Genomic DNA, 24426 nt, shown 5'->3' on the forward strand with positions numbered 1-24426 from the left:
GGCGAGCACCACAACCTTCAGGCGACGACACGGACACGAACCTCTCCGACGATGCCCAGATGCTTGACGATGGCGGCGGGCTCCGGGGCTCTGTAGACGGCGAAGAGTTGGGTTAGTCTCGTGGCGCAGAGAGGAGCAAAACTAGACAGGAAAAGGATGGCGGGGAGGGACGAGGCCGGGCGCGACCTTGCGCGTCTCCGCTCGGTGGACCATGGCAGAGAAGGGCTCTCCTCGTCGAGCGAGAGGGAGAGAGCAGCGCCACAGCGTTTTGGTGGCAAGGAGATGGGAGTGGCGAGGTGTGGCGGAGTGAGAAGAGCTCGGGCGGGTTTTATAGCCGAGGACGGGCTCACCGTGGACGTGGTGCACCAGGTCGGGGGCATGTGAGGTTTGAGCGTGAATGGGCAGCTGCGTGGTAGCATCTTGCACGGCATCCAGTGGGGAATCTAGTGCAGCTAAAAACCCGGAGATACGCGTGCTGAGCAGGTCACAGCTTGGTGGTTTCCGAGGCTGCCCGCAGGTGTTTGATATGTCACGATGGAAAGACAGAGCACGCGGGAGAAAAGCGATCATTGCGTCATGGTACCAACACGGTGCCTTTGCAGTGTGCAGAGGGGCACGACCTCTGATGCTTCAGAAATTCGGGAACGCCACGGCACCCATGGCCGAGGTGACTACGTACATGGCAAGCATGGGGGAGGCCTTTTCGGGACAGAGCTTGCCTCGGGACCATGCCTGCAGGATAGAGGGGAGATAGGGCGCCCTCATGGCGCAGCCTCGAGGGCTGGGGTGGTGGCTGGCGCGCTGGCCAAAATAGAGGTGACCACCGGTTGGCATGCTTGGTGGGAACGATGGGAAGCATTGGGGCTCGGGGGATGAGTACCGCATGACTCCAGGAATCCAGGGAGAGAGGCTAGACAAGGTTAGAGGTGCAGGAGTGCAGGCCTAGGGCGTTTGGGTCAAGGCCTGGCATTGGGAAGGAGAAGGGGAAGGGATGAGCTAGGGCTAGCTAGGTAGGCTCTCTTGGTGTCTTGGGGTGGTATGAGGACTGGCTGGGCGTTGGTGTTGAGTGGAGGGAGGAGGGGTAGGCCACAAGAGATGATCTTCCCAAGATCTAGCCCTAAGCATGCTCAAACTTGGCATGATTGCCTCGGGGTCTTCTCTCTCCCTCTCCTCCCAACGTGGTAAGGCTGAAAAGCAGGTGGTGCAGGTCATGGTTTTTCCAAGGAGGAGCAAGGTAGAGAGAGAGGTAGGGGAGTGAGAGAGAATCGGGTCACATGCACAAATTCATGAGCATGGCCGGCTCTCCTCTTGTGTCAACCTAGATGGTCATGCATATTGCCCATTGTACTATGGAAATATTTGAGGTGTTGTTACTAATGATGGCAAGGGTAGTGATAAGTTTGATCAAGGTAGAAAGAAGTGGAGAGTTGAAATAAAAGTGATATACAAATATGGATAAAGAGAGGGAAGAGGTGGTGTGAGCATGATCACATGCAATAATGCATATGCATTATTAGGTGTCAATAAAGAGGTATAGCTCGGCACAAGGTTACTTAAAAAAAACTCAACAAAAGAGGTTGGAATCTCTCCTATGGCTATGGCAATTTTCGAAATGAAAGGCAAATTGAATTGTTGAGAGAAACTATGTGGAAAATTGGAGTTCAAAGTGTCCTACTCAATTTGTAGAGCAAAGTATATTTTTCTCAAGTTTTAAAAAAATACAAGTAAGGGAAAACAAGAAATGGTATATGTACCATAAACATGAATTTTGTTAGAAAACAAAACAAGAAGAATAATTATAAAGCAAATATTTTTGGGAAGGAGATAAGGTGATATGAAATACCACACACATTTCCTATTTTGATTGAGAAAATAAAAGTGAAAAACTTTGATAAAACTAGAATTAGTTTGGTAGTGAGATTTAGAGAAGAATCTTAAATAGGATTTTTGGCAAATAAAATATTTTGGGAGAAGTGATCTCAAGAGTAGAGAGTGGCTACATAATGTAGCTTCCATCTTCACTCTTGGTCTTTGTGGAGATTAAGCTTGGAGTAAAGAAAAACAAGGGGTAGAAGTGAAGGAAGTGATCTAGAGCTGAAACATTGGGTAGGTTACAAGATCAGGTGAATATCAGAATTGTGACGGTAGAATGGGACATGCAAGACGTGGAAGTTGTAGAGGGTGTTGCATAGATGAGATCCATGCATTGAGGTTGCCAATAACAGTTAGGGGTGCTTAAGAAATCAACTGCCAAAGTTGGGACATTTTAAGCCTGCCAAAACATTTTATTGACTTGGCTTCAAAACCATCAAGGAAAAGTGGGTATAAGAGAGAAGGATGTAGTAAGGGGTAGATAATCCCAAATTTTGAATTAAGGAAGATTTGAGCTAGATTATCTCAAAGAGGAAGTATCAAGGTGGCACACTTATGTTGCCATCAGGAGAAGAGTTTGATGTATTAAAAAGGAAAACAATTTTTCCTATGTCACACATATGTTTTATTAGGTGAGTTGTTTGTTTTGCCACAAGAGATGTTGTTCTTTAAGGTAGCTCAAGACAAAACTTAACAAGAAAATCAAGTCGGTTCATCAACCAGCAGATCAAAGCAATTCATTATAACAAAGAAATCAAGACAATACATCCAATTAGTTTATAGAAAAAGTTTTTGTTCCCCCTAATTTTTGCATTATGAACAAATAAACAAGGTTGCAAAAGTTGGGGTGTTACATAAAGCCTCTATGATCATTTAGTTTTTGACTTGTAATATCACTTTATGCTTTGATTAATAATATTTTGTCGCTATGCATGATTATGACCATTATTGCTCTCTTAGTTGGTCGCTCCCAGTCTTTTGCTAGCCTTCACTTGTACTAAGTATGAGCTCTACTCGTGCATCCAACTACCAAAAACCAAAGTTTGCCAATTGTGTCCACCATACCTACATATATGTAGTATTTCACCGCCACTCCAAAGTGAATTGCTTGTGTGCTACCTTTAAACCTTCAAAAATTATTACCTATTTTGTGTTTTGTTTTAGCTTACGAGGAAGTGTTGAATGCTTTATCATCTCTTTCATGTTTATTATGGCTTCACACCTTGACTAGCATGCATAATGTGCTAGTCCCTAATATTGCAAAGAGAGCATGCACGGGTGTCCAACCCACTAAATATAAATTGAACCAATAACCAAAATCTCCTAACACTATGTGCTTGAGAAATCATGAACCTAACTTGTTCAAACAAAGGAGAAGAAGAACTTTATTGTTTTCTCTATGGGATCCACTCTTGAAACCATTAAACATGAAAGGATGATAGATCATTTGATACCATTCGTCGACATAGACATATATACCTCTCAAAATATATTTTCAACACATCTATTGTATTCAAAATAAAAAGCTCTAGCACATGAGTAATCTTGCTTCCCTCTGTGCAGGGCCTTTGTTTTACTTTTATGTTGAGTCTTCATCTTCTAACTTTATGCACCAATTAAGAGAGCATAGTTGTCACTCTGAGTATAATGTGCATAGTCCCAAAATCTATTATTGATTGATTCATGATTATGTTACTGTTTGTTCTCAAATTATTTGTATCTAGTCACCCTTTGAACATTAAAGATGTCTCGGCATTTATGTTTTGCTATTCCATAATGGACAAGCTGAATACCACTTTGCTATGCTCAAAAACAAATAGTTGCTTTCAGTGCACTATTATTCATGATCTTTTGTTTGAGTTACTTCTCATGTTGTAACATAGTTGCTAAGTTCTATTGTTAGAATTATATCTATCATGTCTATGTTTAGAGTATTTTGATCTCAGCTCACAATGCTTTTACATTAACTTGATCAAGATTGTGTTGGCTGCATGTCACCTCAAAAATTATTTTTGTTATCACTTACCTACTTGAGGACGAGCAAGAGTTAAGCTTGGGGATGCTGATACGTTGCAAACGTATCTATATTTTTGATGCTCCATGCTTGTTTTACGCCAATTTCTATATGTTTTATTTACACTTCGTGGCACTTTTATGCATTTTCTGGAACTAACCTATTGACAAGATGCCACAGTGCTAGTTCCAGTTTTCTGCTGTTTTGTATTTCATAAAAGTTGTACAGGAAATATTCTCGGAATTGGACGAAACAAAAGCCAAACTTCCTATTTTTCTGACACGAAGACGGAGTCCAGAACAGAGACGGAGGAAGGCCAGGAGGAGGCCACACCATGCTTGGGCGCGGCCCCCACCCTGGCCGCGCCTAGGGGTGGTGTGGGCCCCTCGAGTGCCCACCGACCTCGCCCTTCCGCCTATATATTGCCTTCGACGCGAAAACCCTAAACACCAAAGTCATATTTCCCAAAAAGTTCCGCAGCTCCGCCGCCATCGAAGACAAGTTTTGGGGGTCAGAAGTTCCTGTTTCGGCACCCTACCGGGACGGGGATTGACCCCCGGAGCCATCTCCATCGACTCCACCGCCTCCACTTCGACTCCATGATTGTTTGTGAGTAGTTCCCCCATGGACTACGAGTTCTTGGCTATAGCTAGTTGGTACTCTCTCTCCCATGTACTTCAATACAATGATCTCATGAGCCGCCTTACATGATTGAGATCCATATGATGTAATTGGTGTTGTGTTTGTTGGGATCTGATAAATTATGGAATTGTGATCAGATTGTTCATCACATTATCATACTATTGTTTATTTAAGATCTTGCATGCTTTCCAGAACTTGTGGTTACCCTGAACAACTAGTTTCATGTATCTTCAAGAGGGAGTATTTATGCTCGATAGTGGGTTCATGACTCTAGTAATCTAGGAGAGTGATAATAACTTCTAAGGTTGTAGATATGTTGTTGCTACTAGGGAGAAAACAACAATGCTTTATCCAAGGATAATTCTATTGTTTACTTTACACACTTTACTTAATGCAATAATCTGTTGCTTGCAACATAGTACTGAAAGGGGTGCGGATGCTAACCTGAAGGTGGATTGTTAGTCATAGATGTGGATTACGGTATATGAATCATGTTGTAATGCCCAATTAAATACTACAATAAACTTTATCTTATCATAGCATGCATTGTCATACCCTCACAATTATCAATTGCCCAACTGTAATTTATTCACCCAACACATGCTATTTGTTTGGAGAGTTACCACTAGTGTAGATAGTTGGGAACCCCGATCCTTCTGTCATCATCATTGCTCTATAGTTAAGTACACACTGGAATATTTTCTGGTGCCATTGCCTCTGTGTTCCTGCTACTGATGTTGTATTACTATTACTATTGCTCTCATATTACTGTTGCTTTCACATCACCCCTGTTACTAGTGCTTTTCAGATGCAGGTGAATTGATAACTCCGCTGTTAAGGCTTATAAGTATTCTTTGTCTCCCCTTGTGTATAATCAATAAATTTGGGTTTTACTTCCCTCGAAGACTGTTGCGATCCTCTATACTTGTGGGTCATCATCTTCCGAGAGCATGTTTGGTTGACAACGCCATTCTTGATCCACCCAACCCATAAATCCGCAGTTCTCTACCACCGGACATAAACAACACAACCTGGTCAGATATGGCTATGATGAACCAAGTTCAAATGTACGGGAAATGCAGAGTAAGCATCGATTTGCTGATAACTGAGAAAGCTAAATTACCAGACTTACATTTGGCACAGGACATAGGTAGAATATGTGGCTAGTGTTACTTCCTTTAAATGCAACACACCTGACATGCTCAAACTTGTGCATGCGGCACACCTCTGGACAATCGTGTGCTATGCAGTAGAATAAGGGGTCTTCGGTGAAGTCTGGAGGATAGTCAATGTCTGGGAAGTCCTAGTACACACGAAATTGCAACTGATTCGAGTTTAAGGGGCGCCCTAGCGGAAAATCCCAAATCGATAACGAACCCTAACCCTAACCGTACAAAGAAATTGAGGAATTTTGGATCAACCTGTAGGAGCGACGGGGTCGAACTCTCACCGTCATTCCAGCTCAGCATGTCGACTTCGGCGCCCGGATAGACAGCTCGACAACGACTTGATCTGCTACACCTCCCTTAACCTATTTCCCTAACCTTCCCACTTGATCTGCTACACCTCCCTTCATTGACTCCACTCCACATCTAATCCGCTGATCAAGTACTCTGTCGCAGCCATCCACGCCATCAATCATCCGGCTTGCCCTAAGATTTACCTAACTCTTGATAGAGGACAAAGCAGATTAAACATTTTAGAATCCTAAGACAATATGTTGTCATTTCAGAATCCTAACACAATACATTTAGAGAAATAGTAGGAAATCTTTTTTTTATTTCAGAAGTAACGATAATGCTATATGTTAGAATGCCATGAATACCATTAGAAAATCTCCTGCGATCATTTTCTAACAAAAACAAATCTCCAGGAGCTATCCAATAAATGCTAAACCTGTGGCATTTTTTGTAAACATTGTGCTATGCAGTTCTGACTAAATCACTGCAGTCATGCATTGTCCACTTTAAAACCGTAGGAGTGTTTACCTACATATATTTTTCATTTAGATGGTAATATATTTGGATAATATATAAGAATAAACATATTTATAAACAACTCATTAAATAGAACCTTTGTTCTTACTCTTTGGTGACACCAACTATTTGAGTAACAAACTAAGAATGGGGCATGATGCAACGAAACTCACGTGAGATAAATTGACACACTTCTGCTGAGACAAGCTTCAAAGCTTCCAATGCACAAGCAGTAGAAACAGTTGCATGGCTGAATGATATTATTGACGACACACATGCCCTCTTAAATTAAAACATTATGCTTCTTGATTACAGGATTTATACGGCTGAACATAATAAAATCGTACTTTGACATCATGATAACTGAGAACCCAAAGTAGGGCACTAAGGACACCGACAGATCAGATCACCGGCGCAACAAATATTAGGATGCCTCCATATTCTACTAGATATGAAAAGGTTCATCCTGAAGTACCTAATATCACATCAAAATACTTTCCAAGTCATGTAATTCCCATTAAGAAGTGATGTTTTTTTTATAATTCCTATTTTGTAGGTGGATATAATAAGACCAAAGCGCCAACAGGGTATAATAATTCCTATTACATTTTAGGCCCGGAGAATAAACGGAGTAGAATATGTAACTTCAGAAATACCAAAAAGTTCAGCTATCTTTAAAACCTTTATTTGTGTAAATGGAAAATTAGATAAGAAAAGGATAGTACTATCTAAATAACATGTCAAGATAATTATTTGTCATGAGAAATCTTTTCATACCTCCATCTCCAAAGTTTCCATAATGGAATCACAAACCAAGATTTGGTCCTGCAGGCTTTCGTGAGAGAAGAAGAAGAAATCATGTCAAGGAGATGCTCAATGACAAAAAATTAAAATCAATTTCAACACAATCAGAGAAAATGGTAAGAGGAGGAGGAGAAAAACCAATGAGCCATGTGGAGTTAGCCACCATCAGGGGAGTTCTACAACCTCTTGCTGAAGATGCCTAAGTCATCTTCTCCTCTGACTCACACGCATCCATGTCCGCTCGGCGCCTCCACCTGCACCAGGGCGTCTCTGACATGCACCTCATCGAGCTTGCCGCCGCCGCCACCGGCGGCCTCTCCCGCGCCAACACCTTTCTCTTCTCTTCCCATGGAGGCGCTCGTGGATAGGCTGGCACTCGCCGCCGCCTAACTCCCCCATGCCGCCTCCTTCTCCTCTTTCCTCCTCCGCGCACGTCCCGTGAAACCACTGCTCTCCCTCTTCCCTTACCGGCCTGGTTGGACAGGCATGAGATGAGGGCATGGGAGAGGAGATGGAAGATGGGGACGGACGAGGGGGAGAGTAGCGGAGGAGGGGCTTGGCGGCGGAAAACCCAATCCCTCCCCTCCTCGAGCCCCATTCTCGCCTGTTCACCGCAATTCATCAGCTCAAGCGACGACTGCGCGGGACACCCAGAATCGTGAACAAGAAGCCCCACATCCACACGAGCCCATCCACACGAGCCCATTAGTCAATGGGGACAGACTGCAAGACAGAAGTGAGAAACAAGGAAGATAAATCCCACGACGGTTAATCAAAGCTGGGTGAAAACCAGTACGGCCAACTGCATCGGACGGCCAACGAAAAGTGGCCCTTTGGAGTGGTCTGGTTGGCCGGGTAGTCTTGCGATATTTAAGAGTAGAATATGGGAGTGTGGAGGAGAGCAGATTTGGTGTACCCAGGTGCCAGTGCTCCTGATTTTTGTAATATTTAAAAATTATATTTATGTGTTTCAAAAAATTATAAATTTTATTCCACAAATACATACATATGTTATGAACATTTGTGTAAATTTTTGGTAGAAATTGCCTTGTATTTTGAGCTCAGGAAAAATAACAAATTCGTAGGGATGGAAACTTAAGATTTTTGTCAGAAATTTGTCTTTTTCGTATGGCTCAAAATACAATATATTTTCATCCGAAATTTACAGCATACCTTCGGAATGTTTATATATATGCACGCATTTAATTTCAGATTTTTTGAAATTAAAAAAATATGTTTTATAAATACTGGGATTACTGGAGCTCATGTGCCAAAGTGACTTTTCGAGTGTGGAGATGCTCTAAGAGCATGTACAAAGGAAGCAACCTCAAGTGGTCGCCCCAGTACAGCCATATTAGCACAAGCCCTTGAGGCCATGGCTCAGAATCGCCTCTGCCCAACGCACCAGTGGCTCTGTGACGCGAGCATACAGTACAGGCCTGTCCACACCTGCCCAATCCGCTTCAAACTTTTTTCCTTCACCCCCGCTTTTCCTATGAAACTCATTCTTTTCTCCTCTCTTTTACCTGAGGATCATGCTTCCTCTGCAGGCAGTCACTGCTTCATCCGAACCATCTTTTAGCTTACAAGGTGGCATCCGATCCTAGTTGGACCTCTAGGGAAGTAAGTTGGGGCATACCATTGGCCATGCCCTAACCAAACTCGTAGTTTTCATTTGAAATAGGTTTGGCCGGACCGTATCCAGCTACCAAACGCGCCATCGGAGGAGCGGAGTGGAGCCAGGGAATTCCCGAACGGGCCCAAAATCTCCCCCCAAAACTCTCTTTCCCCCGCTCCGCCCGCCCCCCCCGTACCTCCGCCATCTCACCGATTCTAGAAGCTTCCAGAATCCTCGCCCGCTCAGATGCAGGACCTCAACGCCAACCTCTACCGGAAGTACACCGGCCTCAAGGTACCGCCGCCCAACTCCTCCCTCCCTTCCATTCCGTACCCATGGCCCCGGATCTCCCCCAACCTCATCGTCTCATTTCCCCCCGCTTTGGGCCGCCGCTTCCTTGCCCGCAGAAGCGAAAGCTGCTCGACGAGGGGTCGGCGAGGGAGCTGGAGTCCGACATCAAGGAGATGTGCGAAGGTAAAGCGAGCCCCGATTGCTCCCTTTTTTCCTCGGCCGGGGATGGGTGTTTCTGTTTCAGATTTTGTAATCTGGATGATATGCAGGCATGAAGGAGATGGAAAGCGAGATCCACAACCTCCGGAACGAGAACAACCGCCTCCGCGACGAGCTGTAAGATCAGAAGATGCCTGTTTTGTGCGTCCTTATCTGGGTTCCGCTGCTTATTTGTCAATTCTTGTTGTTTATTTCTTGGTGCCAGGCTCAGCAAGGAGCGGCAACTTGCCGAGACGCGGACACTGTTAGTTGACACGGAGCACCAGCTTGCGGAGATCCAGGCACATTTAGCTGACAGCGAGGAGCAGCTTGCGGAGGCCCGTAAAACTTCAGCCGACGATACTAGGAGTCAGTTTCCTTGTCCGATTTCGAGTTCTCCTCCCTTTACGGCCGGGTCCTGCTAATGCTTAGAATTTGAGGAATGTAGATTGCTAAACGTGTCAGTGTAAATCATGCATATATGGGACTGGGAAATGGAGAGCGGTAATTTTTGACGGGCCAGGAGCCGTGTTTGGTTGGTGGAATCATGTAGAGAGAAATAGAACCTTGTTCTGAAATCTTAGTATTTGATGGAATGGAATTACTCTAGCTGGTTGTTAGTTGTTTGGCTGCGGGCATATGGTAGTACTGATTGACATGTATGAAACCTCTTAGATCAACCTATCTTAGTTATGGTATGAATTTGAGGCAACTCACATATCCAAGTATGTGTATTGTGTAATCAACTACTGCTCCAGACTGTGACTTCTCTAGTGTTCACGCTTGATTGTTTTAGTAGTTTCTTGTGAATATTGTTGCCACCCTTTTTTGATGTTCTATTTTGTTGGAGAGAAGTAACCATCAAAACAACTGATCTGTCTGAGTTGGTTCCCCTTTATATGCAATATTTCTGCTGAAACCTGAAAGTAGAGGGTCAAAAGATTAGCAAGAAACGAGACATGTCACATCATATTACCCAATAAATTGAACAATTAGTGTGATGCTACTCACTAGTATAGGAGTCTATTCTAATTAGGCTATTTGTTCACGTAAAATTGCCACACACATATGCCTTTATGAGTTGACAAACCACATGTGAAAACATAGGACTTTGAAAACGCATAGCAGAGCCCGCACCCATTATGAAGGTGCAGCATGTTATAAATGTGCACTTTGTAAAAAGGAACGAAAAACATGACCATTTGCGAACTCCTCTCTTACGAAAACACAAATTTGTGCCATATAGTGGCTACATTAGTCCTTCATCTCTTTTTCTTCAATATATGGTCATAATTTTCATCAACTTTTTTCCACACGCGCATGTTATAGCATGTTACAACCATAATTTGTGCTCCATGCTTCTTGGAAAGTCCAGGGTGCATATGCTCTAGAAATGTGTGTCGGGCAACTAGTTACAGAAGTTCAAGTTTGATGTTTGTCAAGTGCCAACTTTATTAGGTTGTGATACTGGCCTTACCCTACATCAAATGAGTTCATGATCTTCTATGTTGTGGAAGTACACCGGAAGTTAATTGTTTAGTTGATTAATTGTTGTATTTTTTCCTGCCATATGGCCAACTTGAATAAGGTACTTAATGTTTTAAATATATCTCTCAAAATGTAGGATTTATAATGAAATAGTTGTTATATGCAAGTCAGAAATTGACAACAAAATGAACTGGTCTCATGTTATGTTTCTAATTATATAACGTGGTGTTTGGATGGATTATGGTGTGGAATAGTACCTCTGCTCGTGTTTATCTGCTTGTCTCTCTACTCTTTTCCAAAATATGCTTGACATTTCATTTAATTGTAATTATGATTAAGCACTTACCGAACATTGTTATATTTTCCAATGTTTATTATTATTATTATTATTATCCTGCAAACACAAACTGCCTTAACAAAGTAATTTATGGTAATTTTTTACCTCGTTAATAGTCGGGTATGCTCAAGTGTAACAATATTCAACTTGTTTGCCGAAAAGTGATAATAATACCCAACTTATGCGGTACAAAAGTCCCCCCAAAATCGCATATACTTTGTAGATTGCCAATATATCTATTTCTATCATCCATTTTTTTTAATTTGCAACTAAGTTGGTTTACCCACAATTATTTATTTACCTTGTGCTGCGGGTTTTTTTCATGCAGCAAAGGAGTTTGAAACTGAAATTTCGAGGCTTAAGCTTCTCCTTGCTGAAAAGAATGATACAAATAATTATACAGTTCCACCTGGAGTCATACGTAATCACACTCCAGTTTCACCTGCAAGGACACCAGAGTGGAACAACAGACTGTCCAGTGCAAATGCCATTGTCCAGCATGGTACCTTTCGGGATGAAGCTAGAGAGGCAAGTTTTTCACAGTAATGTAGATGTATGCAAGGGTAAATGATTATGTTGACCTTTATTTGTTTTTATTAAACCATTATTTATGGCTTGCATTAATTCTGTAGCTGGAATGCTGTAGAAGAAATATGCGCATCTCAGGTTAGTAACAGTGTACAAGCATAGCATTATATTGCTGGATTGCAGTTTGTATTGTGCCTCTAAATTTGTCTAACTTATAAGACTGATGCTTTCAGGAAATGGGGCAGATGAAAGTTCTAGTTGTGTGTATCAGATGCTGGCTGAATCTTTAGTTGGCATGAAATTTTCATTGAAGAATGAAATGGAAGGGTTCTCACTTTGTATCTATCATGAAGCTAGTGGTACATGCAAACACCGATTCCTGTGTTTTATTTTGCTACATCTCATTGTTACAATATGACATTAGTTACTATGATTTACATTTTACATATTGGTCTTGATATTGCACATTCATGTTTCTAATTCTACATGGTACCCATGCTGCCAAGCTGGATATCCGGCTTATAATGTTCAGAAATGTCCGCCTCTTTATTATGAAAAACGGTTCTTTAAACTTCAAAATTCAGTACCTATGTTAATGCTGTCTCCCAAAAAGAATAGAGCACATTTTCTTGTGAGCTTAGCCGGTGTTTGACCTGGCCCTGCATACTGAACACTAACGCTTGACTGGATCATTTGCACAATATTGCTTCAGTGATGACAAGTTGACAACGATGATGTTACATTATGGAATTTTTAGAACACATTTCCGACCTTTAGTTAGTATTATCAGGCCATTTCATACTTCTACCTGTCACCTGTCAAGATCTTAAACTTCTTTGGAATCTTGGTGCACTGACATATCAATATAATTTCCTGTTTTAATGCTTAGAATAAAATCTGTACAATAAATCATGATGATTATGGAGTAAACCTGTAGGTTAAGTACCCCAATACTTTTATTTTTGAGGGAAGTACTCCTATACTTGCTCAGATGTCTTGGCTACTTTCCTGTCAACTACGGATAGAATGTTTTGGATCACCAAAATCTGATGGTTACGTTTCACATCTCATTCTAGCGGCAAAATGTCGCGACTGGCATGCACCTTTGTTTGTTAACAGGGAGCTACCTCTCTTAAGATTTTGCATCAGTTGGTGTTTGATATTGAGCTGGTTATCATACTGTGCATACAACTGAATACAGTCTTAACTGAGATTTACAAGTTATTGTAGGTTATAATTTCACCCTGACATGGTTAGAGCAAGCTGATGGCGGTGAATGGGCCTACAAATACTCTTCGCTGGGCACACTGGAGAAAATTGCTTTGGGGTGGATGAAAATGCAGGACGTAAGGTTCTCCATGACCATGTGCCGTGTATTCTTTCAGCGGATATCAGGTCTCATCAGACAAGGTCGACGATAGTCCTGACTTCCTTGTATCCTGTTCTGTCCAAGTTAGCTTAGATTTACTGAACCGAAAGAAGCTTCCCTTTCTTAGGGTAGATGTAACATGACTGAAATTGACAGACTGTTGGCAGAGCTGTGTGTTATTTGTTTGTCATTCATTGTCGATGTTTTCAGCATGCAATTGCTGCTTGGTGTCAATTGTTGTACATATCCCCTAGTACAATTGACACCAAGCAGAGTGTATTTTTCAGGCCAACCCGAGGCGATTTGGTCACTTGCTCGCTTACCTCAGTGGTTTGTAGGAGGAAATTAGGATCGAAGAGGGTTGGAGGGATAGTCTGCAATACACCCCAATCCCTTCGTGCCAAACGAGGCCTTAGGGCTTTTTATTCCTTCATGTTTTGGAATTGAGTTGCATCCAAGTTCAAGTGGCCGTGGCTTAATTTTGCAGCAAGTTCGTTGGAATGTGTCTGAACTTCATTTTTACTGCAAGAAGTTTTTCGTTCCTATGTTTTGTTGTTGATAAGGTTATTCCCAATTTGAGCAGCGCATCTGATTAGCATGAAGTTCAAGTGGCCGTGGCTTAATTTTGCAGCAAGTTCGTTGGAATGTGTCTGAACTTCATTTTTACTGCAAGAAGTTTTTCGTTCCTATGTTTTGTTGTTGATAAGGTTGTTCCCAATTTGAGCAGCGCATCTGATTAGCATGTAATCGTTTAACCGCGTTTTTCTAGAGGCCCCCCTCTAGCAAGCAATGCAAGGGATCTATATTCAGATTAAGAAAAGGGGGAGATATACAGATAGACTAATAAATGGGATCTATATTCTTTTGATTTGAATCATCTCGAAGTTGAATTCCTCGCTACTCAAATCCAGTAAAGGCAGACTGAAACAACAGTTTGCGAAACTGAAACAGCGAACAATATATCGAACAGTTGACAATCTATCAAAGCTATAACAACATGTCCAAGTATCCAGCAGTTGACAATGTATCGAACACCAGAATTGCGGAGCTGCCGCCGCCTCCAATCAGATAGATCCCTCGCCTTCCTCTTCCTCTTCCTCTAGGCGGCCTTGTAGAGCTTCTCGACCATCTTCCTGAATTCTGCACACACAAGAGCGAGAAAAATTAGAACCAGGAAAAGGGGACGGCACAGAGGTGCGGTTGTTGTTGTTGAGCTGTGTTTACCTTCTTGATTGGCCCATAGCGCGGCCGCCTGCGTGTTGAGCGGGGAGTCGTTGTTGGGCTCTGCGTTCATCAAAGAGTTTCAGAGTAAGTCGCGCACCAGATAGATCGAGCACACAGAGAGAGAACCAAAAGTGAAGAAGAAACAGAAGGCCAGATCTGGCGGTACACTCGAGATTCGATTCGATTCGATTCGATTGGATGCGAACAAACCTCCGAGCAGGCTCTGGATGGAGAGGAGGATGGTGCGCACGTCGTATGCGGAGGACCACTTGTCCTGGAGGATGTCGAGGCAGATGTTGCCGTGTGTGTCGACGTTGGGGTGGAAGCATGGCGTCTCGAACCGCACCTTGGGGGGCTTGTAGGGGTAGTCGCTGGGGAAGGCGAGGCCGAGGCGGTAGGAGGTGCCCTCGTAGACGGTGGCGGCGGAGCCGTCGATGGTGCCGATCCACTGGAAGATGTTGTCGCCCTCGGGGAAGGCCGACACGCCGGGGTCCCCGCCCATCATGAGCGCCATCAGCTCCGACTGCAGCCGCCGCACCACCGACTGCCCCTCCGCGCCGCGCGCCGCCGCCGGGGCCTGCTTCGCCGCGGGGGAGGACGCGGGCACGTTGCTGCTGCCGTGCGACTCGCTGTTCTCGCCCCTCGCCATCGTTCGCTCGTCCGTGCGCGTGCGTGCTCGCGGCGGTGGATCGAGGAGGAGAGAGGGAGCAGGAGCAGATCGGAATGGGCGGAGAGGAATTGGGGAGTTGGGATTGAGGGAGAGGGGCCGCGATTTAAAGGGGAATGTGATTCGCGAGTCTAGTGACCGTTGGGGGGCTACCGCTAGCTGTTGCGATTAATCGCTGACAGACAGCTATCCCGGTGCGTGCGGCCGGCGAGCCGCCGATTCCAACGGCTAGTTCGCGGCGGTGCCAGGCCTGTGTGGCTGGCCGGTGGGCCATCGCTGCTGCTCTGCGCGACTGCGCCGGATCACACCGTAAACCGGTGTCAGGAGCTTGAATGATGCAGCAATCATCAGACGACTGAAATCGATGCCTCCTCCAACACCGTCCATCCGAGCCATCCAGGCAGGCCGTTCTCTCCATACAATAGGGTATTCATGATCTTCATTCCAACACGTGTTTCAGGCGTGTTTTATGGTCGATTTCACTTAGCATAGTGTTTTCAGATTTGTGGTGCCTGATTTCACTGTGTTTTGTTATGTTTCAGGGATCAGGATCTGATTGTTATGCTAAAAAAAAAAACCAAGTTGAACTCATGCGCCGGACAAAGATAACTGTAAATATTTGTACTCCGATTTGACCTGAATGTTATTCGTGCAAAGTTTTGAGAAACAAATTGGTCGTTTGTTGCCATTTTTTAAATGAAAAATCGTACAGTGAAAACTTAACATGGGTGAGGGTATTTCTATCACCATCTGTTTTGCTTTGAGATTCATATAAAATGGGGATGGAGAAATGAATCTTTCCACCTACCAAAGCAATCGGAAATCCCGAGGAATAAATCGATGGTCCAGAAGGCACCTACATCCATACGTGTGTACAAAATTCACTCTGTGAAAATTTGTATGTCTTCTCGTTCAAATACTTTCTCGTGTTGATGTGGTTAACTCTAACATTGGCGCAGTTATATGAGTAGAGCTTGTTAGCCGAAATGACAATTGAAAAACAAAGGATGAAGATGCCTTATCGAACACTGAAAGAAATATCCTCGAAGCATAACACACGGTGTCCTCCCAATTACAATTGAAATATGACTGAGGCGAGCATACGAAATAGAATATTCGAATATAAAGGAATGGTGGGTAGCCCATTCAATTTAGAAACAGTTTCTCTCCTTTGTAGCAATTTGATCAATATAATTTACTCTTTTGTACTTATACGAGTCTAAATGTTCAAACATGATGGTCCTTGTGTTGACTTAGAAATAGTTATTTCTTAGTTATCTGATAATAGCAAAACATCATGTAAGAGTTGTAGGATAACGTTGCATAGAAAACAAAAATTTTCCTACCGCGAACACGCAATCCAAGCCAAGATGCAATCTAGAAGACGGTAGCAACGAGGGGTTTATCGAGTCTCACCCTTGAAGAGATTCCAAAGCCTACAAGAGGAGACTCTTGTTGCTGCGGTAGACGTTCACTTGCCGCTTGCAAAAGCGCGTAGAAGATCTTGATCACGATCGGTTCCGGCGCCACGAACGGGCAGCACCTCCGTAGTCGGTCACACGTTCGGTTGTTGATGAAGACGACGTTCTTCTCCCCGTTCCAGCGGGCAGCGGAAGTAGTAGCTCCTCCTTGAATCCGGCAGCACGACGGCGTGGTGGCGGTGGTGGTGGAGATCTCCGGCGGAGCTTCGCTAAGCATATGCGGGAGAAGTGGAGGAGGAGAAGAAGCTAGGGTTTGGGGAGAGAGGGGGGTTGGGCGCCGGCCCTCTAAGGGGTGCGGCCAAGGCTGAGCCAAAGAGTGGCTGCCCCCCTCCCTCTCCTCCTTATTATATAGGTGGAAGCCCCAAGAGTTCTAGTCCAAGTCTTCGAATAAGACCCCAACACTAAAACCTCCCATATGTGGGAAACCTACTCAAGAAGGGAGTCCCACTTGGGACTCCCACCTTTCCTTGAGGTGGGGTGGCCGGCCACCTCTAGGTGGAGCCCACCTGGGACTCCTCCTTTAGGGTTTGGCTGGTCAAGCTTGTGGAGTCCTCACCTTCCATAGTGCGTTTCTTCCGGACTTTTCTAGAACCTTCTAGAACCTGCCATAAATGCACCGGATCATTTCCAAACTTGGAATATGACTTCCTATATATGAATCTTATTCTCCGGACCATTCCGGAACTCCTCGTGATGTCCGGGATCTCATCCGGGACTCCGAACAAATATTCGAACTCCATTCCATATTCAAGTTCTACCATTTCAACATCCAACTTTAAGTGTGTCACCCTACGGTTCGTGAACTATGCGGACATGGTTGAGTACTCACTCCGACCAATAACCAATAGCGGGATCTGGAGATCCATAATGGCTCCCACATATTCAACGATGACTTTAGTGATCGAATGAACCATTCACATACGATACCAATTCCCTTTGTCACGCGATATTTTACTTGTCCGAGGTTTGATCTTCGGTATCACTCTATACCTTGTTCAACCTCGTCTCCTGACAAGTACTCTTTACTCGTACCGTGGTATGTGGTCTCTTATGAACTCATTCATATGCTTGCAAGACATTAGACGACATTCCACCGAGAGGGCCCAGAGTATATCTATCCGTCATCGGGATGGACAAATCCCACTGTTGATCCATATGCCTCAACTCATACTTTCCGGATACTTAATCCCACCTTTATAACCACCCATTTACGCAGTGGCGTTTGGTGTAATCAAAGTACCTTTCCGGTATAAGTGATTTACATGATCTCATGGTCATAAGGACTAGGTAACTATGTATCGAAAGCTTATAGCAAATAACTTAATGACGAGATCTTATGCTACGCTTAATTGGGTGTATCCATTACATCATTCATACAATGATATAACCTTGTTATTAATAACATCCAATGTTCATGATTATGAAACTAATCATCCATTAATCAACAAGCTAGTTAAGAGGCATACTAGGGACTTCTTTGTTTGTCTACATATCACACATGTACTAATGTTTCGGTTAATACAATTATAGCATGATATATAAACATTTATCATAAACATAAAGATATAAATAATAACCACTTTATTATTGCCTCTAGGGCATATCTCCTTCAAGAGTATCAAAATAACTCATCCTTTGTTTACAACGTGTTATTTCAATCTATAGATAGGATAAGAGTGTGACCTTACACAATTTTCACCGTTTAAGATGGATATTGTGTTTGATGGATATAGCATATTAATGAAGATTGAACATAACAACTTTTGATCACTTTGTGCTCATGTAATTTTATTGGTACAAAGCTGTAACGAGTAAGGTTCTGAACAATGCAAATCATTAGGGCCAAGGTGACATCGTCTGTCATTGCACAAGGGAACCATGTCTCAAATGTAAAAAGAGTTTACGAGGCTAGATTTCTCCTGGTAAAAGATCCCACAAGTTGCCACGTATTTGTTCAAATACCATATGCCTCTCTTAGCATCTTTTAATGGCTAGAATTCAGTCAATCTACTACACTACCTAAATTTCAAAATGTCAAATACAATTTTAGTTAATCTAATACCAAAAGCATATGAATCTAATAATATTGATTTGATATTGTAGATGTTTGTATTTTCTTTTATATCTTCTGCAAAGTTTATGCTTCACTAAAATTATAAAAATATTTCTTTTTAAAAAGCGGTGTGAATAGTTTGACGAGGGAATTGCACAAACCACTTGGTATTGTTGTCCCCGCTGCATATACTACTTACTTCATTAGGTATTTTGCATAAACCACCAAGTTTACGTGTAATTCGTTGTGCGGAGGTCCAAATCTAGATTAACCTGCTTAACAACAAATCTGACGACCATGACCCACAAGCTAGTGATGATGTGGCATTCACCTATCATCAACTAGCATTTTTTTTTCAAACATTTCAGAAAGAAAATAACCAATCTTTGAAACAAATATAAACTAACCAATCTGGTAAAGTTTGAAACAATTTAGATCATCCGTTAAAAATATTTATCACTTTCTGCAAGATTGGACTAAATTTTGGTGAAATTTTCAAACCAAGTATGATTGTTGGTCTATGGTCGTTAGATTTGCTATTAAGCAGCTTAATCCCAGAGATCTCTGTGAAACAGATTAAATTTAAAGTTGATGGTTTATGCAAAAAAGACATGTAAATGAGTAGTTTGGGCAAAAAAAAAAATGATATGGAGGGTTTATGCAATTCCCTCTAGTTTGACGCAAGTGAGAAACACTTCAAATTACTTGACTTAAGTCAGACAATCTGGTTAAAAAAGAGCTGGGTTCATATACTGGACTACTCCTTGCATTCCCATAAATAAGAAATAGGCCTTTTTTCAGGAGTAATCTTTGAACAAAAAAGTGAGCAGCAATATCTCGAACCGGACCGAGCGGCCCGAGAACACCCGGTCGGCCGGGTCGAATGGACGCCTCCGTTTTAACTCCGACCCTGCCAGCCTGGCACTGATCCGCCTAGAACATCCTCTCCAGACGACCAGCCGCCCCCGCAAGGTCGATCTAGGGTTTCTTCTTCTCCGGACGAGCAACACGCCACGCGAAGCAGGTAGGTGGCGTTCTCGATCCCTTCTCCTCCTCACCCCCATACGCGCGATCACGAACGAACCAACTCGGATCTCCCCGCTGACTCCCTGATCTGCTCTGCCGCGTCGCAGCTAGATATCCCCCACCAGCGTTGATGGCGGCGGCGGCACCGGCACCGGCGGACCCGAAGGCGGAGTCCGCCAAGATGGACCTCCTCGAGGACGACGATGAGTTTGAGGAGTTCGAGATCGACCAAGGTATGTATTTACCCCGCTGACCCCTCTCGCTGATACGCTGTGGCTGTATGCTGGTGAATACGGGCCGATTCGACGTAGCTTGTTTGCGTTGGGGTGTCGATCTGGGCGAGGAGATATGCGGTTGATGCGGAACCCGTGGTTGCGATTGTGTTACTTTTTCTCACGCTTCTCTGTGAGATAGGCTAGAGAAGAGATTCGCCTGAAATTAAGGGCAAATTAGTACTAGACAACTGGATTGTTGCCGATGCGGATTCTGCCAAGCGTGTGGTAGGTCATGCCCTCAGTTAGTACTATATCCCGTGCTACCTGACTTAGTAATCATCTTGTCTGCTGCTTTGCTGAGTGAGTAATTAACGCGGTGTATTAGACGCCCTGTGCCAATGTTTGTACGCGTTTATGTAACTAATAATGTGTTCCTTTTAGTTAAGCATGAAACGGGTGCTCTGATGATATTGGCGTGTTTGTTGTTTGTCTCAGTGTTTATGATTTGATCTTTTAGGTAAATATTAGGCATGCAAAAACTGTGTTTAGCTGCAGTTGTGGCCTGCAGTGGTTTTAAAGTTTAAACCCTAGTGTCAAAATTGCATTTGGGCATCTTCTCCTATGGGAACTTTGATCTTTAACCTCTGTTTCTTCAAAGTTCACATGATTGCCAAAAACTGTATGAATACAATGACTAACCCCTGAACATTGAAATGATATTAGAAAATAAACCCATTGTTGCTGGTTGTTGAGCAATTGATCAAAATGCTATTTTACAAATTCATAGTTATTGGTAGTTTGGTGGTGTTGAGGGTTTGATAAAGTCTTGATCATAAGCTAACATGGCATGTCAATATCCAGAAGTAGAATCTGCATACGTACTATTCACTTATAGATGGACAATAGGCAAAGACATAATACAATCAAACGTATCACTGTGTATATTTAAGGGTCCTTTATGGTGTGATGCATGATCTATGTAACCTTTGCCACCTTTCTCGTTCGCTGCCCGTGTGATTAGAGATAGTATATCAAATGTAAATGAATAATATTAAAATACACCCTCTGTTCCAAATTACTTGTTGCAGCTTTTTTCCAAGATGAGTGAACCTACACACTGAAATGCGTCTAGATACATGTGTATCTAGACCAAATCTGACCAAGTTCCGACACTAATTTGGAACGGAGGGAGTACTAATTTGACTTTTGGAATGGAAAGACGAGGATTGAGTTCATCAGATAATGCCATCTTAATATTTTTTGTTGGATGATCTGATTGACTGAACCTAAGAGTAGTCTGTACTCACGAATTAACAAGAGAAAGTATTCTAGTTTGTGGTGTGTACAGTTCTGTGTTTTCGTGGTGTGTGTGTGTGCGCGCGCGCGTGCATGTGTGTCCGTGTGTGTTCTTTAATATCAATGGTCCTTGTGTGTGTCTGTGTGTGTGTTTGTCCGTGAGTGTTGTAAACTGTCAAAACTGCTTTTCATCATTATTCGAAGATCTACCTTGTGTTGTTCAAGTTTGTGCATGCTGTTATGTTGTCCTTGTGTTCTAGAAATGATTGAAGATAGTATATCAAATGCACAAATACATGAATAATATTAAAATACCAATTTACCTTTTCGAAAGGAAACAAGAGGATGAGATAATCAGACAATGGCATAAGGCCATCTTTTTTTTTTTGTTGAATGATCTGATTGAGTGAACCTAAGAGTAGTTCGTACTCACGAATTAACAAGAGGAAGTATTCTAGTTGTGGCGTGTGCAGTTGTGTGTTTTTGTGGTGGGCGTGTGTGCACACGTGTGTCCTTTTGTACCAATGGTCAGGATAGGTTTGCAATCAACGGTAACAAGGCCAAAACTGCTTTCGTGGTTATTCCAAGATCTGGCTTTTGTTATATCAATACCTTTTTTTATTTGTGCCTATACCTGATTATTTGGTTAAATTAGGATTTCCAGTTCCACTCTTACTGTTTTAAGTTTACGACTAGTCCACAACTGCGGATTGATTACCTAGCGAGTTTCAACAGTTTAGGTCAGTGCAGCGATCAACCAAACATAGTCTCAAGTGTGTCATGACCGCTTAAGTTGTACGAAACATGTACTACAGTATATGATTTAAACCTGCTGCCTGCCTACCTATACCCCGTGAGACTATTAGGCCTCACCGGTGGTTGACTATTCTCGTAGCTGGTGTCTACTAACTAGATTTGTGGACTTGAAAAACATTGTTCTTCATGTGTAAGTAACCTTTAATGTGACATATGGATTGCTGTATTTAGTGAACTTGTCTTACAGTAAGTATAGTGGGTTATATAATGAGGTAAGTGATTGTGGTGTAGTTGCTTGTTCCATTTCGTGCTTCTACTGAATGTGTTGACTTAGCTGCATCACTATGTTCAGTTCACAGGTTACAATAAAATAAACTGAACTTCTGAATTTTGCTAGACATTTATTTTATGATAGTAGCACTTTCTGGAAGCTGCGGCTTGCAGTCAATTTGCTATGTACCTCTTTGTGGTTGCACATGCTCTGCTGCGTAACAGTTCTTTTTACCTATGTTGTGCAAAGTATCTGTTTAGTAATTTTCGTCATAATGTTCTGCCATAATTTAGTGACGTGTACGTGCATGTACTGAATCTTGTATTCGCAGTGATGAATTTGTGCATCTGGTTAAACTCCATTTTCTTTGCGTTTTATAGAATGGGATGACAAGGAAGATGGTAACGAAGCTGTCCAGCAATGGGAGGACGACTGGGATGATGATGATGTGAATGATGATTTCTCGCTGCAGCTGAGGAAAGAGCTGGAGGAAGGCAGCGCTCCGAAGAACTGAACTACTACCCAAGCAATGTCAAGCTTGCCTACACTTATCTTCGTTCAGGCACTGTGTACCCATTGCTTTCTGAACTGCGATGGCTTTGTATCGTACATGTAGTTATGTGGCTGTGAGCAGCTAATTTCTGCAACTGTGATAGCGGTTCGTGGACATGGCAAATCCCATAAAGATCTTTCCTAGCACTACCTCGGTCTATGAGTTTATCGGACGTAGACATCCTTGTGCTTCTATCAAACGTGGGCAAGTTGGTGATGCTGAAAGAATTCTGCCGTTTGTGTCCGGTTGGTACACTGATATGATAAGGGCATCTCCAACCGGGCGACCCAAACGGACGCGTTGGGCGTCCGTTTTTGGCCGTTTGGGTGGCCGAGCGGACACCCGGACAGCGGCCCGTGTCCGCGTGTTTGTTTGGGTCGCACGCTGCGCCCAACGCGTGGACGCAGCGCATATGTAATAAAAAAAACAAAAATGAAAAAGAAAAACAACAAAAAATAAATTTAAACTAGTGGTTAGTTAAACTTAGCCATATTTTGGGTATTTTTTACACAAAAGAAAGCTCTATATGGGCTTTAAACTAAAAAAAAAGAAACCCTAGCTAGGGTTTGCGACCACGGTGGCCGCCAGCAGTACTACCCCCAGTAGTACTCGTCGTCGTCAGCGTCGATGACGACGACGCCCCCCGGCGGCGACACGCTGTTCCGGCTCGAAACGCTGGAGGGCACCGGGGACTCCGGCCAGGGCGACCACTGCGCCCTTTCCCAGGCGGAGTGCGGGTTCGGCGGGCTCGCCGGCCTGCGCAGCCGTGCCCTCCGCGCGGACTCCTGCCGGAGCTGCTCCTCCGCTGCGGCCTGCAGCTCCGCCTGTAGCCGGAGTGTTGTGGGTATACTTTATGGGTATATCAACGGCATGGCCTAGATCCGGCAAGCCCGGGTGGCCCATAGTTGGTGGTGAGGCATGTGGCCCATCGGGCGGCCCAGTTGCTTTAGATCCTGAAGGATGAAGTTCAGCCCAGGAACAGGAAGCCGGATCTCAACCGACCTACGAGGTAGGCCGGATCCGTGACAGCCCATGAAGTATCCGGATCCGGCACGTATTTAGAGGAAGGCGGATCCTTGACGTACACGGCAAGATATTGTACCGTAGTTAGGCAACTTGTATTCCGGCTAGGACTCTCCATGTAAACCCTAGATCTGTGCGTCTTTATAAGCCGGATCCTGGGAGCCCTAGAGGCACAACCACAACTCACTGTAACATCGCGAAAGCGCCCAGATAATTCCAGACAAGCAGCAGTAGGCCCTGTCCTCGAGCAGGTGTTCCGAAGCTGGGTAAATCGCGTACCACCGTCCCGAGTGCAATTCGCCCTATGGCCCCTACTTCTTCTCCCCCTCGTGAGGATCCCTCCTCCGAGGTACCGTCGAATAGGCAACGACAGTTGGCGCCCACCGTGGGGCCTGCGGCGTTTGGAGGCCGGAACCGGGAGGGTTCCGCCATGGGAAGCTACGACGACACGATCGCGGTGGGGCGTGTTCTTTACGCCGGAAATCTTCCGATCGTCCCTCCGGATGAGTGCTGGATTCCGGCTAAGACTAACCCCGTCAAGCTCTCCATCGTCCCAATCGGCGGCATACACATCTTCATCGGGGAAACCGTCGATTCCGACGGAAACCCACTGGTAAGTAGCGCTGACGCGACCGCCGCTGAGCAGGACGCAGTCGCGAAGATCCGATCTGAGTCGCAGGAATTTCCGAAGGAAGATTCCGCCTTAGATCTGGAAAAATCAAAA

At 43.8% G+C, this 24426-nt stretch overlaps 3 protein-coding genes across 4 annotated transcripts; 2 read left to right on the forward strand and 1 right to left on the reverse strand.

Annotated features, from left to right (window-relative positions):
* Positions 1–9061: 9061 nt before the first annotated feature.
* Positions 9062–13331, forward strand: LOC127342464 (uncharacterized). 2 transcript variants are annotated; one of them, XM_051368424.2, is made up of 8 exons: positions 9062–9220; positions 9334–9400; positions 9487–9553; positions 9642–9784; positions 11569–11768; positions 11873–11906; positions 12002–12127; positions 12990–13331. In XM_051368424.2, the coding sequence occupies exons 1-8, from the start codon at positions 9173–9175 to the stop codon at positions 13187–13189; spliced, it is 885 nt and encodes a 294-aa protein (XP_051224384.1). In that variant the 5' UTR covers positions 9062–9172; the 3' UTR covers positions 13190–13331. The 2 variants fall into 2 exon arrangements, with proteins under 2 accessions (XP_051224384.1, XP_051224385.1); XM_051368425.2 differs by having other exon boundaries at positions 9067–9220; positions 12999–13331.
* Positions 13332–13973: 642 nt separating this feature from the next.
* LOC127342465 (ubiquitin-conjugating enzyme E2 20) lies at positions 13974–15103 on the reverse strand. Its single transcript, XM_051368426.2, has 3 exons — positions 14572–15103; positions 14362–14421; positions 13974–14277 (listed from the first exon to the last, which is right to left on the reverse strand). The coding sequence occupies exons 1-3, from the start codon at positions 15008–15010 to the stop codon at positions 14237–14239; spliced, it is 540 nt and encodes a 179-aa protein (XP_051224386.1). The 5' UTR covers positions 15011–15103; the 3' UTR covers positions 13974–14236.
* A 4338-nt stretch (positions 15104–19441) lies between these two features.
* LOC127342466 (protein DELETION OF SUV3 SUPPRESSOR 1(I)) lies at positions 19442–22828 on the forward strand. The gene is made up of 3 exons (XM_051368427.1): positions 19442–19586; positions 19696–19821; positions 22507–22828. The coding sequence occupies exons 2-3, from the start codon at positions 19719–19721 to the stop codon at positions 22638–22640; spliced, it is 237 nt and encodes a 78-aa protein (XP_051224387.1). The 5' UTR covers positions 19442–19586; positions 19696–19718; the 3' UTR covers positions 22641–22828.
* The last annotated feature ends 1598 nt before the right edge of the window (positions 22829–24426 follow it).

Source organism: Lolium perenne, chromosome 3 (genome assembly GCF_019359855.2).
Source record: "Lolium perenne isolate Kyuss_39 chromosome 3, Kyuss_2.0, whole genome shotgun sequence".
Taxonomy (NCBI): domain Eukaryota; kingdom Viridiplantae; phylum Streptophyta; class Magnoliopsida; order Poales; family Poaceae; genus Lolium; species Lolium perenne.

Excerpts from the sequence above, each read along its gene's own strand:
- LOC127342466 (XM_051368427.1), top strand. The coding sequence starts at position 19,719 with ATGGCGGCGGCGGCACCGGCACCGGCGGACCCGAAGGCGGAGTCCGCC. Across the intron at positions 19,822-22,506 it reads GGAGTTCGAGATCGACCAAG|AATGGGATGACAAGGAAGAT; the intron begins GTATGTATTTAC and ends TGCGTTTTATAG.
- LOC127342464 (XM_051368424.2), top strand. The coding sequence starts at position 9,173 with ATGCAGGACCTCAACGCCAACCTCTACCGGAAGTACACCGGCCTCAAG. Across the intron at positions 11,769-11,872 it reads TTCGGGATGAAGCTAGAGAG|CTGGAATGCTGTAGAAGAAA; the intron begins GCAAGTTTTTCA and ends TTAATTCTGTAG. Across the intron at positions 12,128-12,989 it reads TATCTATCATGAAGCTAGTG|TTATTGTAGGTTATAATTTC; the intron begins GTACATGCAAAC and ends GAGATTTACAAG.
- LOC127342465 (XM_051368426.2), bottom strand. The coding sequence starts at position 15,010 with ATGGCGAGGGGCGAGAACAGCGAGTCGCACGGCAGCAGCAACGTGCCC. Across the intron at positions 14,422-14,571 it reads CATCCAGAGCCTGCTCGGAG|AGCCCAACAACGACTCCCCG; the intron begins GTTTGTTCGCAT and ends TGATGAACGCAG. Across the intron at positions 14,278-14,361 it reads GCTATGGGCCAATCAAGAAG|AATTCAGGAAGATGGTCGAG; the intron begins GTAAACACAGCT and ends TTGTGTGTGCAG.